The sequence below is a fragment of the Rana temporaria genome, chromosome 2 (assembly GCF_905171775.1).
Source record: "Rana temporaria chromosome 2, aRanTem1.1, whole genome shotgun sequence".
In the NCBI taxonomy this organism is placed as follows: Eukaryota; Metazoa; Chordata; class Amphibia; order Anura; family Ranidae; genus Rana; species Rana temporaria.
Genome location: NC_053490.1, coordinates 4489633 through 4504320, shown reverse-complemented (window position 1 = coordinate 4504320; position 14688 = coordinate 4489633). Strand labels below are relative to the sequence as shown.

Sequence of the window (14688 nt, the reverse complement as noted above, 5' to 3'; positions counted from 1 at the left end):
GCCACAGAATAAAAGCACAGAAAACTTCACCTTGCTGTTTGGACATTCCATCATTGCTCTCATCGCCATCATACCCCCTAGACACATCACAGAAGTAACACGCCATCTCTTTTTATACCAGCAGCTCCTTCAAGAGTAAGTGCTACATATACTATAAGGATTTACACCTGGTTCACACCTATGCAGGTTGCATTTTGCAAATTCCATATTTGCAATACACATTTTTGATCCCTGGAACCAAAAACAAGAAAAAAAATCCCTGGCCCTTACCATAAAATGCATAGATGTGAATTACATCCATAGGAAACCATGTTAACCACTTAAAGCGGTTCTCCACCCTAAAGTGGAGTCCCGCTGATCCGAACCCTCCCCCCTCCGGTGTCACATTTGACACCTTTCAGGGGGGAGGGGGGTGCAGATACCTGTCTAAAGACAGGTATTTGCACCCACTTCCAGCCCGGCATTCACGGGCAAAAGACGTGCATTCCGTCACTTCCCGTCACCCCCCCCCCCCGTTGTGTGCTGGGAAAACTCGGCTTCCAGCACACAGCGGGAGCCAATCGGTGGGCGCGGCGCGACTCGCGCATGTGCCGTAGGGAACCGGGCAGTGAAGCCGCAGCGCTTCACTTCCCGGTTCCCTCAGCGTGGATGGCGGGGGGGAGCAGCAGAGAGACGAGCGATCGCTCGTGCTCTGCTGCGATCGGCGCTGGACTCCAGGACAGGTAAGTGTCCTAATATTAAAAGTCAGCAGCTGCAGTATTTGTAGCTGCTGTCTTTTAATATTTTTTCCCCATGGCACATCCGCTTTAAGAAACAGGCATATTTTTCAGACCCAGTTAAGTTAAAATATTTTTTATTTTCTTTTGCGCGAATTTTTTTTACCCCAAAACAGTATATATAGATATATATTTATTTACTTTTCAGACACCCTAGAGAATAAAATGGCGATCGTTGCAAAACTTTATGTCACGCTGTATTTGCGCAGCGCTCTTACATGCGCACTTTTTTGGAAAAAGATACACTTTTTGAGTTAGTCCAATTTTTTTATACTGTGAAAGATAATGTTGCGCCGAGTAAACTGATACCCAACATGTCACGCTTCAAAATTGTGCCCGCTTGCGGAACGTTGACAGACTTTTACCCTTAAACATCTCCAATGGCGACGTTTAAAAATGTCTACAGGTTACCAGTTTTGAGTTAAAGATGAGGTCTTGTGCTAGAATTATTGCCCTCGCTCTAACGATCGCGGCGATACCTCACATGTGCGGTTTTAACACCGTTTTCATATGCGACTTACGTATGCGTTCGCTCCTGCGTGCGAGCTCGGCGGGACGGTGCACTTGAATTTTTTTTTTCTTATTTATTTTACTTTTTATTTTGACACTGTCCTTTTAAAAAAAAATCTGATCAAAAAGACCTCGGATCTCATATTTACACTAAAATGCAATAAAAAAATCGAAAATTTATTTAAAAAGAAAATTCCCCCTTAAGAGCATTGGCTGGAGGGGACGATTGACGTCGCTTCCGCCCTCCAATGCTATGGACCCGAGTGGTGCCATCTTCCCCTCACTCAGCATCCAGGCAGGGAGGGGAGAGGAACCGATCGGCTCCGTTAGGCGGCAGAGACGACCTGAGCGCGGCGGGAGGGGGGTCCTCTCCCGCCCCAGATAAATGTGATCCACTGCAGAGACGACTTTTATCCTAAAGAGGACAGTCCGCCATTTTTAACAATACTGGGATTATGGTAGCTAGCTGCTAGCTGCTGCCATGACAACGGTATGTAATGTCAAAGTAGTGACATATAACAACGGCGGCTGGTCCTTATGTTGTTAAATGGACTGTAGTGTGTTTCTGCAAAACTGAAAATGCACTAAAAAATGCATAGGTGTGAACCAGGCCTTACAGAATGAGATGTTTCTCAGGAATGCAGTTCCTCCGAGCTCCACAAGGTGGTGATCTCTCTTATACTCAGATAGGAAGATAGACAGGAAAGGATGTCAGATACAGACAGGAAATGATGTCAGATATTGACAGGAAGTGATGTTGGTACAGACAGGAAGTGATGTCAGATACAGACAGGAAGTGATGTCAGGTACAGACAGGAAGTGATGTCAGGTACAGACAGGAAGTTCCAGGTGAGAGGTGAGTCAGGAGGAAGTAGAGAGAACGCATTCCTGGAAGTGACAGCAGAGGTAATTAGATAAATGAATTATGCAGCAGAAAGCCTTCTATGATGAGTAACTCCCTTAGTAAAGCTCATTAATAGATCACCTCTTCCATAAATCATATAATATATATATAAACATAAAAAAGGAAATGAGAATCTACAATATCATACAACTTTTCTACTGATATTCAAACAATTACCATATATATCATATAAATTGTGAGTCACACAAGACAGAAAGCACTTAGGTAAAAATATTACGACTTAATACTCATCATGTATGGGACAATATTCAAACGTTCAGATACACCGTGTACTACAGTACACCTCCTCTTCAATTATGGCATTAGTGATGTGCAAGAAATTTGAATTAAACTAAGAATACTACAACGTACTTCTCAATAATCAGCATAAAAAATTGCCCGTTCAATTGTCCAAACACACTGGCCCAGATTCACAAAGGAGATACGACGGCGTATCTCCAGATACGCCGTCGTATCTCTGAGTCTGGGCGGTCGTATCTATGCGCCTGATTCATAGAATCAGTTACGCATAGATTTCTATTAGATCCAACCGGCCTAAGTCTCATTACGCCGTCGGATCTTAACTGCATATTTACGCTGGCCGCTAGGGGCGTGTACGCTGATTTACGCCTAGAAATATGTAAATCAGCTAGAATAGCAAATTCACGAGCGTACGCCCGGCCGACGCAGTACAGATACACCGTTTACGTTAGGCTTTTCCCGGCGTAAAGTTACCCCTGCTATATGAGGCGTACATGCGGCGTACCAATGTTAAGTATGGACATCGTTCCCGCGTCAAATTTTAAATATTTTACGTCGTTTGCGTAAGTCATCCGTGAATGGGGCTGGACGTAATTTACGTTCACGTCGAAACCAATACGTCCTTGCAGCGTACTTTGGAGCAATGCACACTGGGATATTCCACGGACGGCGCATGTGAAAAACGGCATTCATCTGGTGGCAGGCAGCATGGCAAGTGGCATTCATCTGGTGGCAAGCAGTGTGTCAAGTGGCAGGCAGCATGGCAAGTGGCATTCCTCATCTGGTGGCAGGCAGCGTGGCAAGTGACATTCCTCATCTGGTGGCAGGCAGCGTGGCAATCCTCATCTGGTGGCAAGCGACGTGGCAAGTGACATTCATCTGGTGGCAGGTGACATGGCAAGTGGCATTCATCTGGTGGCAGGCAGCGTGGCAAGTGACATTCCTCATCTGGTGGCAGGCAGCGTGGCAATCCTCATCTGGTGGCAAGCGACGTGGCAAGTGACATTCATCTGGTGGCGGGCGATGTGACAAGTGGCATTCATCTGGTGGCAGGCAGCATGACAAGTGGCATTCGTCATCTGGTGGCAGGAGACATGGCAAGTGACTTTCATCTGGTGGCAGGCGATGTAGCAAGAGACATTCCTTATCTGGTGGCAGGCAGCGTGGCAAGTGACAAGCTGCTTATAATGGTAGATGACGTGGCAAGTGACACGCTCAGGGCTCCCACTGATTCTGCATTATGGCGAGTTGAACTATTTCATTTTATAATACCGAGCTCGCGCGCAGAAGCAAACGCATACGTGAGCAGCGCCCGCATATGTAAACGGTATTCAAACCACACGTGAGGTATCGCCGCGATTGGTAGAGCGAGAGCAATAATTCTAGCCCTAGACCTCCTCTGTAACTCAAAACATGCAACCTGTAGAATTTTTTAAACGTCGCCTATGGAGATTTTAAAGGGTAAAAGTTTGTCGCCGGGTAGAACTCTTAATTGTCAGAGGATGGTTAACAGTGAGTATGCATGCTGTGCCAGGGCAGAAGACATTGCAGTACAACTAAGAAAAAGGAGCTTTGAGACTGTAGTATATATAAATGCATTTTAATTCTGACTTAGGAGGATTGTAGAAGGCACCCTTGGAATTAATACTGTTCAAAGATTTTTTATTATATATTTTACATTAAATGTCTAATTCTGGTACTGGGGTGGTGATATTTTTATGCATGCACTGCTAAGTAGGGTTGCTGAGTTCCGAATGCCTTTGCATTAACTCTTGGTACTACCGTTTTTTTTTTTTTTTTTAGAAACAACTTTTTTTCTTAATTGTATTCCATAGGACCGTGCTCTGCGGACTAGGCCAAAGCCGCGGCCTCGCCTAAAACATCCTGCCCGCAGCTCACCGCGATCCTGGGAAAAGGGCGCGAGCAGCATCCGGCCTGATGCCGCTCGCGGCCTTTTCCCAGGATCGTGGCGAGCTGCGGGCAGGATGTTTTAGGTGAGGCCGCGGCTTCGGCCTAGTCCGCAGGGCGCCGGTCCTAAGTTTTTAGGCGAGGCCGCGGCTTCGGCCTAGTCCGCGCGATCCTGGGAAAAGACCGCGGACTAGGCCGAAGTCGCGGCCCCATTTAAAAACGTATGACCGGCGCTCTGCGGACTAGGTCGAAGCCGCGGCCTTGCCTAAAACATCCTGCCCGCAGCGATCCTGGGAAAAGGCCGCGAGCGGCAGATGCAGGATGTTCTAGTGGCCTAGTCCTCAGAGCGCTGGTCCTATGGAACAAAACATTTTTTTTGCCCATGTCCACCTTCCCAGCCAAGACCCCACTCGCCAGGACGCTATTTCTAGTCGCCATGGCGACCAGGATTTGTCGAGCCCTGCCATGAGCGAGTGGGTCACTTGTTTGTGACACAAAGTTGTTCACTTTCTTGTTGAACCTGGACACCATCAGATCTATGTCCAGGGTCCCCCATCTTTGACATATGGCTAGAAAAATGTCGGGTTGAAGAGACCACTCCCCCAGAAACAACTGCTGGCGACTTAAGAAGTCCACCTGCCAATTCTCTATTCCTGGAATAATGACTGCAGATATGCAAGGTACATGCTTCTCTGCCCAGGCCAGGACCTTGTTCACCTCCCTCTGGGCTGCGTGACTCCTGGTGCCCCCTTGGTGATTGATATAGGCCACTGCAGTGGCATGGTCGGATTGAATCCTGACAGGGCAATCCTGTAACTCAGACAATTCTTTCACCGCTCCAGGTGAGCCTCGTAGATCATCAAGGGTTGTTGAACCACCAGGGTGCCGGCAATGCTGATAATAGCACATAGACGAAAAAAAACTCTGGATAGCCGCACTCCAAAATGACTTTAAAATAAAGTTGGTCTTTTATTGTCAAAAGCACATGCAGACACTGCAAACAACAAGTACAGAATGGCCGACGCGTTTCACACTGCAATTCAGCGCTTAGCCATGACAGGGTGGAAAAAACGGAGAGCCATAAGTGGCCAAAGCCAGGGTGGCAGGGTGGAAGGATCTTTCCAGCAGAGCTCTTCATAACACATCTTAACCGTGACCAACAACTTAGACACTGGCGGAAAAACTGAGGTACTCCCGGCATGGGAGGGGTTATATAGGGGAGGGGACTTCCTGTCTTGGATGTGCCAGTGTCTATCACCTGAAGGTAGACCTATAACCCACATAGTTATTACTATGCAGCTCTGTGTCCCGTGATGTACGAAAAAGAAACATGGGTTATGTGTCTGACATTATTATTATGGATTATTATGCTATCTTATTATGATGTTTTGGTTGTACACATCATATATGGAATACATTTTGTATTAGTATATGTTTTATACTGTGGAGACAAGCACAATGAGTCTGGCGTTTTTATGATGTTACCATTGTTAAACCAATATGTTGCTATGCCAATATGTCACTATATTACTATTATATGGAATAAAATGTTTCTGTATTTTATTAAATTGGAAGGTTTGTTATTATGCAAGATATATGGCGGTTATTATAATGTTTTACCTACCAGACATCATTGTGTTGTGTTGCCTCCCTGACTGCATGTTTCATATAAAGTCTCAGACCTTGCTCCTATATATCTCAATTATCGGGGATGGAGGTACAATCCAATGTCCTCATATAAAGTCCCAAATCCTCTTTCTTTTTTCTTACATGATAGAAACCCTCATATTACCCCCCATAGATCCCCATTCTAATATTGTACAACCAGTACAGTCCAGATAATTCCCTGTTATCAATTATTGGTCCACAGGGATACCAGTCACCAATGAGGATGGAGGAGGACCGGAGTCACATGACTAAGAGGATTTTAAATCTCACCCTGGAGATCATCCACCTGCTGACTGGAGAGGTGAGGAGGATTCTGGGAGGTCACATGACATCACTCTTATCTCTATTAATATTACACAGACCTGACCGGAGAGGTGAGGAGGATTCTGGGAGGTCACATGACATCGCTCTTATCTCTATTAATAAAACACAGACCTGACCGGAGAGGTGAGGAGGATTCTGGGAGGTCATATGACATCACTCTTATCTCTAATAATAAAACACAGACCTGACCGGAGAGGTGAGGAGGATTCTGGGAGGTCACATGACATCACTCTTATCTCTATTCATAAAACACAGACCTGACCGGAGAGGTGAGGAGGATTCTGGGAGGTCACATGACATCACTCTTATCTCTATTAATAAAACACAGACCTGACGGGAGAGGTGAGGAGGATTCTGGGAGGTCACATGACATCACTCTTATCTCTAGTAATAAAACACAGACCTGACCGGAGAGGTGAGGAGGATTCTGGGAGGTCACATGACATCACTCTTATCTCTATTAATAAAACACAGACCTGACCGGAGAGGTGAGGAGGATTCTGGGATTCTAACACGATATTCCTATTGGTTCCCCAATACAGAGATTTCCTCTTGTGAAGTCGGGTGATCACATGACCATCACAGTGCCTCCATGTGACTCCCTAAATCCTGAGAGACACAACATGGAGAAGATTCTAGAAGTCACCAAGAAGATGATGGAGCTGCTGACAGGAGAGGTGAGGAGGATTCTGGGAATTCTGGGACATTATCCAGTAACAGACAAGGGGTGTGTCTGGATGGTGACTGTATCATTGTGTGTGTCAGGTTCCTATAAGGTGTCAGGATGTCACTGTCTATTTCTCCATGGAGGAGTGGGAGTATTTAGAAGGACACAAGGATCTCTACAAGGACGTCATGATGGACAATCAGCCGCCCCTCACATCACCGGTTAAGAGGAGACTTTATTGTAAAGGAGAGAGCAGTACGGAGGCTCCACCTAGATCCCCCATCATCTGATAAACACATAGAAACAATGGATCCAGTCAGTGTGTGTGTTTCCTACAGATGGATCCAGTAATGGGAACCCACCAGAGAGATGTCCCCGTCCTCTGTATTCCCGGGATTCCACACAGGAAAATCAGGTTGGTGGGATGAAGCATCTAGAACATGAAAATGACTTGTGGAGGTGGTGTATGGATTCTACAAGATATTTTCTTGGTTTAGGGTGAAGATCTGATGAACATGAAAGTTGAGGGTGAAGTAGAAGAGACGTATGTGAGGGATGATCAGCAATATACGGAGGAGGCTGGAATGACGAGGACATTCATAGAGGAGGACACTTCTACAGAGAATAGCACAGGTGACCCATAATATATTCAGAGAGTAGTATGGAAGCTCCACCTAGATCCCCCATCATCTGATAAACACAGAGAAACAATGGATCCAGTCAGTGTGTGTGTTTCCTACAGATGATTCCAGTAATTGGACCCCACCAGAGAGATGTCCCCGTCCTCTGTATTCCCGGGATTCCACACAGGAAGATCACACCATCCCTCACTGTTACAAGGTTGGTGGGGTGGAGCATCTAGAACATGGACTCGTGGAGGGGATGTGAGGATTTTATATATGTGATGTCACATTATTAACCCCTTCCCGCTGAGCGTGCGCATATATGAAGCCCCACCGGACTGGGTGTTTTTCCATAGGGCTTCATATATGGGTATGTGTCTTTGTGCTGGGAGCGTACTGCAAGGTCTCACCGTCAGCCCCAGGTCTTGTACTAATGATTGGGTCCTGGAACTCCTGGTTCTGGGTCACCTGATCGCTGTGACGCCCGCCCCCGTGTTTTCTCTCTTTGAATGGAGGAGAGAAATGCATTGTATCTCTCTCTCCTTGCAGAGACCAAAAAAAAAAACTGTGTGTAAAATAAAAATGAATAATAATAAAGGTCAGTGCCAGGGTTAGTGTTTAGGTCAGTATTTTTTTTGTGCAGATTTAACCACTTCATTACCCAGCCATAGTCATGTGACGTCCACAGAGGGGATCTCCCATCCTGGGTGGACGTCATATGACGTCCTGGGCTTTGTGCGATGATATCTGAATGATGGGTGCAGCTACTCAGATATCCTTCTCTTCTGCCGGCGATTATGTTCACGATAAGAACGATCATAGCGGCACCTCCCCCGCTTGATCGTTCTTATAGCTGGTGGGAGGGGAGCTTCTCCAGGCTCTCCCGTGCAATTGGGGGCCCAGAGAATGAATCGTCCGGCGCCGGAAGGGAAGCGTACAGATGACTGGTGACCAGATGGTCACCAGTCATCTCTATGACCGTCGGAGGCCCGGGCGCGATTGCGGCTAGTAAGCATGAGACCGATAAAAAAAATTTCACGATCTCATGCTTTCCAGCCTGGAGGGGAGATGTGGAGTCTTATTGACCCCCCCGCATCTCTTCATAAAGAGGACCTGTCACACACTATTCCTATTACAAGGGATGTTTACATTCCTTGTAATAGGAATAAAAGTGATAAAAAAAATTATTTAAAAAAAAGTAAAAAATAATAATAATAATAAAAAAATTAAAACGCCCCTGTCCCCGGTAGCTTGCGCTCAGAAGTTAACGTACACGTAAGTTCCGTCCACATATGTTAACGTTGGTCAAACCACATATGTGAGGTATCGCCGCGTGCGTTAGAGCGTGTGCAACAATTCTAGCACTAGACCTCCTCTGTAACTCTAAACTGGTAACCTGTAAAAAATAACAAAGCATCGCCTATGGAGATTTTTATGTACGGAAGTTTGACGCCATTCCATAAGTGTGCGCAATTATTAAGCGTGACATGTTAGGTATCTATTTACTTGGCGTAATATCATCTTTCATATTTTACAAAGAAATTGAGCTTTACTGTTTTGTTATTTTTTAATTCATGAAACCATTTTTTTCCCCAAAAAAGGCGTTTGAAAAATGATTGCGCAAATACCGTGCAAGATAAAAATTTGCAATGACCGCCATTTTATTCCCTAGGGTGTCTGATAAAAAAAACATATATAATGTTTGGGGGTTCTGAGTAATTTTCTAGCAAAAGAATGATGATTTGTACATGTAGGAGAGAAGTGCCAGAATAGGCCCGGTATGGAGGTGGTATAAAAGCCTGGTATTGAAGGGGTTAAAGAAATATATATTTTTGTAATTAGTATTAGTGTCAGTGTGTTTTAGTTAGGATAAAAAAAAGTAAAATGCGCAGTATTGTTTCTGGGCTGTACTACGGGTACAAACAACAACTAACATACACATATGTGACATCGCTGCGATCGTCAGGAGCAGGAACATTTATTTTGTGTTGCTCTTTGGTGGAAAGTTATGGTAGTATCAAGAAACATACAGCTACATTTAAAAAAATAAAGTAATTTTTTTTACTTTTTTGGGTAATAAAAAAATCAGGAGATATCCATAACTATTTACCGCCCAATGAAATCCCAATTTGCCCTAAAAACAACGCGGTATAATCCACCTGGATACACAAAGTCGTTATGATGATATGTACGGTTTTACTAGCACATGTCAAAGTTGCAAAACTGTGCTTAGGCATTAACATTTGTTTTACCATAAGGCGGGAAGGGGTTAAAGCTTATGTTTTACAGACGATCTTTTCTCGGATTTTCTTGGTGTAGAGTGGAGATCCAATCGATATAGAATTTGAGGTGAAATCAGAAGAAGAAGAGACGTATGTGAGGGATGATCAGCAGTCTATGGAGGAGGATGGAATAACGGGGACATTTATAGAGGAGGACACTCCTACAGAGATCAGCACAGGTGGGTCATTAACACTAAATCCATTCCTCTACCCATACTGCTCACTGATTGGTCCAGAGTAGGGCGGGGACTGGGTGATATCAGCCTGTAATCCCCTGGTCACTTTCCTGAGCTGTGTTCCCCGTCCTGTATTCCTGTATTTCTCTCGGATAATCTTCCTTCTCTGTGCTGCAGACACAGTTCATGTCTCTAGGATGGATTTATGGAGATTCTGGGGTTCAGCTGGTAGTAAAATGTTGATTTTCTCCATAGGCATTGCTTGTCTTAGTCATCTGGGGTATGAGTCTTACATTGTGTCCCATACCCGGATCTAGCGAGATCTGTGACAGAGGAATTCTCCCGGGGTTACTAGTTCTGATGTTTGCTGGCAGTGCCGGGTGGAGGGATATGTCTGTATAGTCTCAGACCTAAGACAAGAAGAACTCTCCACATAGTATAGATCTATAATAGGGATGAGCTTCGAGTTCGAGTCTAACTCATGTTCGACTGGAACATTGCCTGTTCAGCGAACAGCGAACAATTTGGGGTGTTCGCGGCAAGTTCGGAAAGCCGCAGAACACCCTGGAAAGAGTCTATGGGAGAAATCTAAAGTGCTAATTCTAAAGGCTTATATACAAGTTATTGTCATACAAAGTGTTTGGGGACCCGGGTCCTGCCCCAGGGGACATGTATCAATGCAAAAAAAGTTTTAAAAAAACGTCAGTTTTTTCGGGAGCAGTGATTTTAATAATGCTTAAAGTGAAACAATAAAAGTGAAATATTCCTTTAAATTTCGTACCTAGGGGGGTGTCTATAGTATGCCTGTAAAGCAGCGCATGTTTCCTGTGCTTAGAACTGTCCCTGCACAAAGTGTAATTTCTGAAGGATAAAAAGTAATTTAAAATCACTGCTCCCGGAAAAAAAATGTTTGCATTGATACATGTCCCCTGGGGCAGGACCCGGGTCCCCAAACACTTTTTAGGACAATAACTTGCATATTAGCCTTTAAAATGAGCACTTTAGATTTCAAACGTTCGAGTCCCATAGACTTTAATGGGGTTCTAAAGTTCACACAAACTTTTGGTCTGTTCGCAGGTTCTGGTGCAAACCAAACGGGGGGGGGGGGGGGGGGGTCGTCCCTAATCTATAACATCTCTCACTTTATTACATAGAAATATCTGTCACACACATCATTAGACACGCACAGTGTATCTCCTCTGCGATTTTAATTTTGACGCCAAATTTTATATTGTTTTAGTTGTATTTTAGTCATCTGAATTGTTTTAGTTTTCGTTGTATTTACTCAACTAAAATCTGCAGTACGTTTTAGTCGATGAAAATGTAATGTTTTTTTTTTTTTTTTCGGTAATTTGTAATGCATTATTTAGACCTTTCTCTAGAATTGCCAAACTCATGATATACTCCTGGAGTAACAATCCAATCCGATGTTCTTATTTCTGGTATGAAGGATTGAACACGCACTACAGATTTAGCCCTTGTGATATAGAACGTCTTTAGAAATAAAACCGAGTTTCATAAACAAACAAAAATATTGCTTTTTGACAAACAGAAGTGCAAATGTAAAATATAATAAAAACAACAACAAATAAACTGTAAGCTCTATCGGCTGTCATGCCATTGCACATATGACCCGAATATATTACCAACATGAAATCTTAAGAAGAAAAAGAAATGTTGGAACTTTAACCACTTCAGTCCCGGAAAGGCCATTTTTGGCGATACGGCATTTGCGCGGTCGTGCGGCGTTGTACCCAAAATAAAATGATGTCCTTTTTTTTCCCTCCACAAATAGAGCTTTCTTTTGGTGGTATTTGATCACTTCTGCGGTTTAAATTTTTTACGCTATAAACAAAAAAAGAGCGACCATTTTGAAAAGACAATTTTCACATGTTGATAATAATGTGATAACATCCTCAAACTTTGGAACCTTCAAACAAAGTGATAAAGAGGGAGGAGTCAATAACCCAATGATGGTGGTCTTCAGGATCAGTCCAGTCTTCATCTTGGTTGTTCTTCCCACATCCTCAATCTCTGACCTCTGGTGGGGCTCAGCCCCGCTGTTATTCATGACTAGATCAGGGAGTGCAGAACTTCTTGAGTTGGGAAGATCACAATCAGTGATAGAGGGGGAGGGGACACTCATCCTATAATCCCCTCATCACTCTCACTCCTATAAAAGACAGTTCCCGTTGTGTCCTCACTCTCTGACTAAGGTCCATGAATAAAGAAATGATCTGGTAGGAGATCAGAGGACCCATTTACTAGTTACCTTGAGGGGGGAATTGTAAGATCCTTAGAGACAAAGCTGCCTGATGTGGGCGGAGTCCTGGTGTAGGGGAACCAATCTGCTCATGTCTAGTAATAATCTTTGTATTTCTATTTTAGTAGATGGACGGGAGATGAGGAAAACCTCAGAGGATTGTCTCACTTTGTCTCCAGACTGTGAAGTAGAAGATGAGGACATCACACAGTATAGTCCAGGAGAAAACCCGACTACATCAAATGTCCATCCGGCACCACACAGTGTAGATGGACCATCGTCTTCCTCTTATCCTGAGGAACCTCAGACTGTGCGGGACGGTGCCGGACCATCGTCTTCCTCTTATCCTGAGGGACCTCAGACTGTGAGGGACGGTGCCGGACCATCGTATTCCTCTTATCCTGAGGAACCTCAGACTGTGCGGGACGGTGCCGGACCATCGTCTTCCTCTTATCCTGAGGAACCTCAGACTGTGCGGGACGGTGCCGGACCATCGTATTCCTCTTATCCTGAGGAACCTCAGACTGTGCGGGATGGTGCCGGACCATCGTATTCCTCTTATCCTGAGGAACCTCAGACTGTGAGGGACAGTGCCGGACCATCGTCTTCCTCTTATCCTGAGGAACCTCAGACTGTGAGGGACGGTGCCGGACCATTGTCTTCCTCTTATCCTGAGGAACCTCAGACTGTGCAGGACAGTGCCGGACCATCGTATTCCTCTTATCCTGAGGAACCTCAGACTGTGAGGGACGGTGCCGGACCATCGTATTCCTCTTATCCTGAGGAACCTCAGACTGTGCGGGATGGTGCCGGACCATCGTATTCCTCTTATCCTGAGGAACCTCAGACTGTGAGGGACGGTGCCGTCCTTCCAACAGAGAAAAGGTTTTCCTGTTCTGAGTGCGGGAAGTGTTTCAATTTTAAATGTTATCTTGATAGGCATATAAGATCTCACACAGAAGAGAAGCCGTATTCCTGTCCTGAGTGCGGGAAATGTTTTTCAAGGAAGTCCAATCTTTACACACATCAGAGATCTCACACAGGGGAGAAGCCGTATTCCTGTCCTGAGTGCGGGAAATGTTTTTCACAGAAGTCTGATCTTTACACACATCAGAGATCTCACACAGGGGAGAAGCCGTATTCCTGTCCTGAGTGTGGGAAATGTTTTTCTCTGAAGTCTGATCTTTATACACATCAGAGATCTCACACGGGGGAGAAGCCGTATTCCTGTCCTGAGTGCGGGAAATGTTTTTCACAGAAGTCTGATCTTTACACACATCAGAGATCTCACACGGGGGAGAAGCCGTATTCCTGTCCTGAGTGCGGGAAGTGTTTTTCACAGAAGTCCAATCTTTACACACATCAGAGATCTCACACGGGGGAGAAGCCGTATTCCTGTCCTAAATGTGGGAAATGTTTTTCACAGAAGTCCAATCTTTACAGACATCAGAGATCTCACACGGGGGAGAAGTCATAGTCCTGTCCTGAGTAAGGGAAATGTTCATCACCAAAGTCCTATCTTCCTGTACATCAGGGTCCAACCCAACCCTAATGCCGCGTACACACGACCGTTTTTCGGGTTCTAAAAAATTACGTTTTTTTTAAAGTCATTAAAAACGATTGTGTGTGGGCTCCAGAGCATTTTTCACGATCTAAAAACTGGGCATTAAAAATTTCGAACATGCTCGATTTAACGTGGTTGTTTTTAAGGTTGTAAAAAATGGTCGTGTGTGGGCTTTAACGACGTGAAAAAAAACGTGCATGCTCAGAAGCAAGTTATGAGACAGGAGCGCTTGTTCTGGTAAAACTAGCGTTCGTAATGGAGATCGCACATTCATCACGCTGTAACAGGCCTGAAAAGCGCGAATCGTCTTTTACTATCACAAAATCAGCTAAAGCAGCCTAAAGGGTAGCGCCATTCGCATGGAACTTCCCCTTTATAGTGCCGTCATACGTGTTGTACATCACCGCACTTTGCTAGAGCATTTTTTTTTCATGATCGTGTGTGGGCAAAGCCGTTTTAATGATCGGGTTGAAAAAAACTTCGTTTTTTCTAGACCCTTAAAAACGTCATTTTTGAAAACCCAAAAAACGGTCGTGTGTACGCGGCATTAAGGTGTATTAGTGCCTTCAGTGTGGGAAATGTCTAATATGAATGTTGCTGGACATCACAGCTCTCATGTGGGGAAGAAGCACACCCTGATATACACCTCAGATATACTCCATGGCTGATCTTCAAACATATAAGAAGCAGTACATAAGGAGATCACCAAAGACATGGATGAAGTGTTGCACTGTGTTGGCCATTGATAGCAGTATAAAAATG

The 14688-nt window shown here is 44.7% G+C and overlaps 1 protein-coding gene across 1 annotated transcript; it reads left to right on the top strand.

Annotated features, from left to right (window-relative positions):
* The first annotated feature begins 5020 nt into the window (after positions 1 to 5020).
* On the top strand, positions 5021 to 13930 carry LOC120927300 (gastrula zinc finger protein XlCGF7.1-like). Its single transcript, XM_040337871.1, has 2 exons — positions 5021 to 5039; positions 13205 to 13930. The coding sequence occupies exons 1-2, from the start codon at positions 5021 to 5023 to the stop codon at positions 13837 to 13839; spliced, it is 654 nt and encodes a 217-aa protein (XP_040193805.1). The 3' UTR covers positions 13840 to 13930.
* The last annotated feature ends 758 nt before the right edge of the window (positions 13931 to 14688 follow it).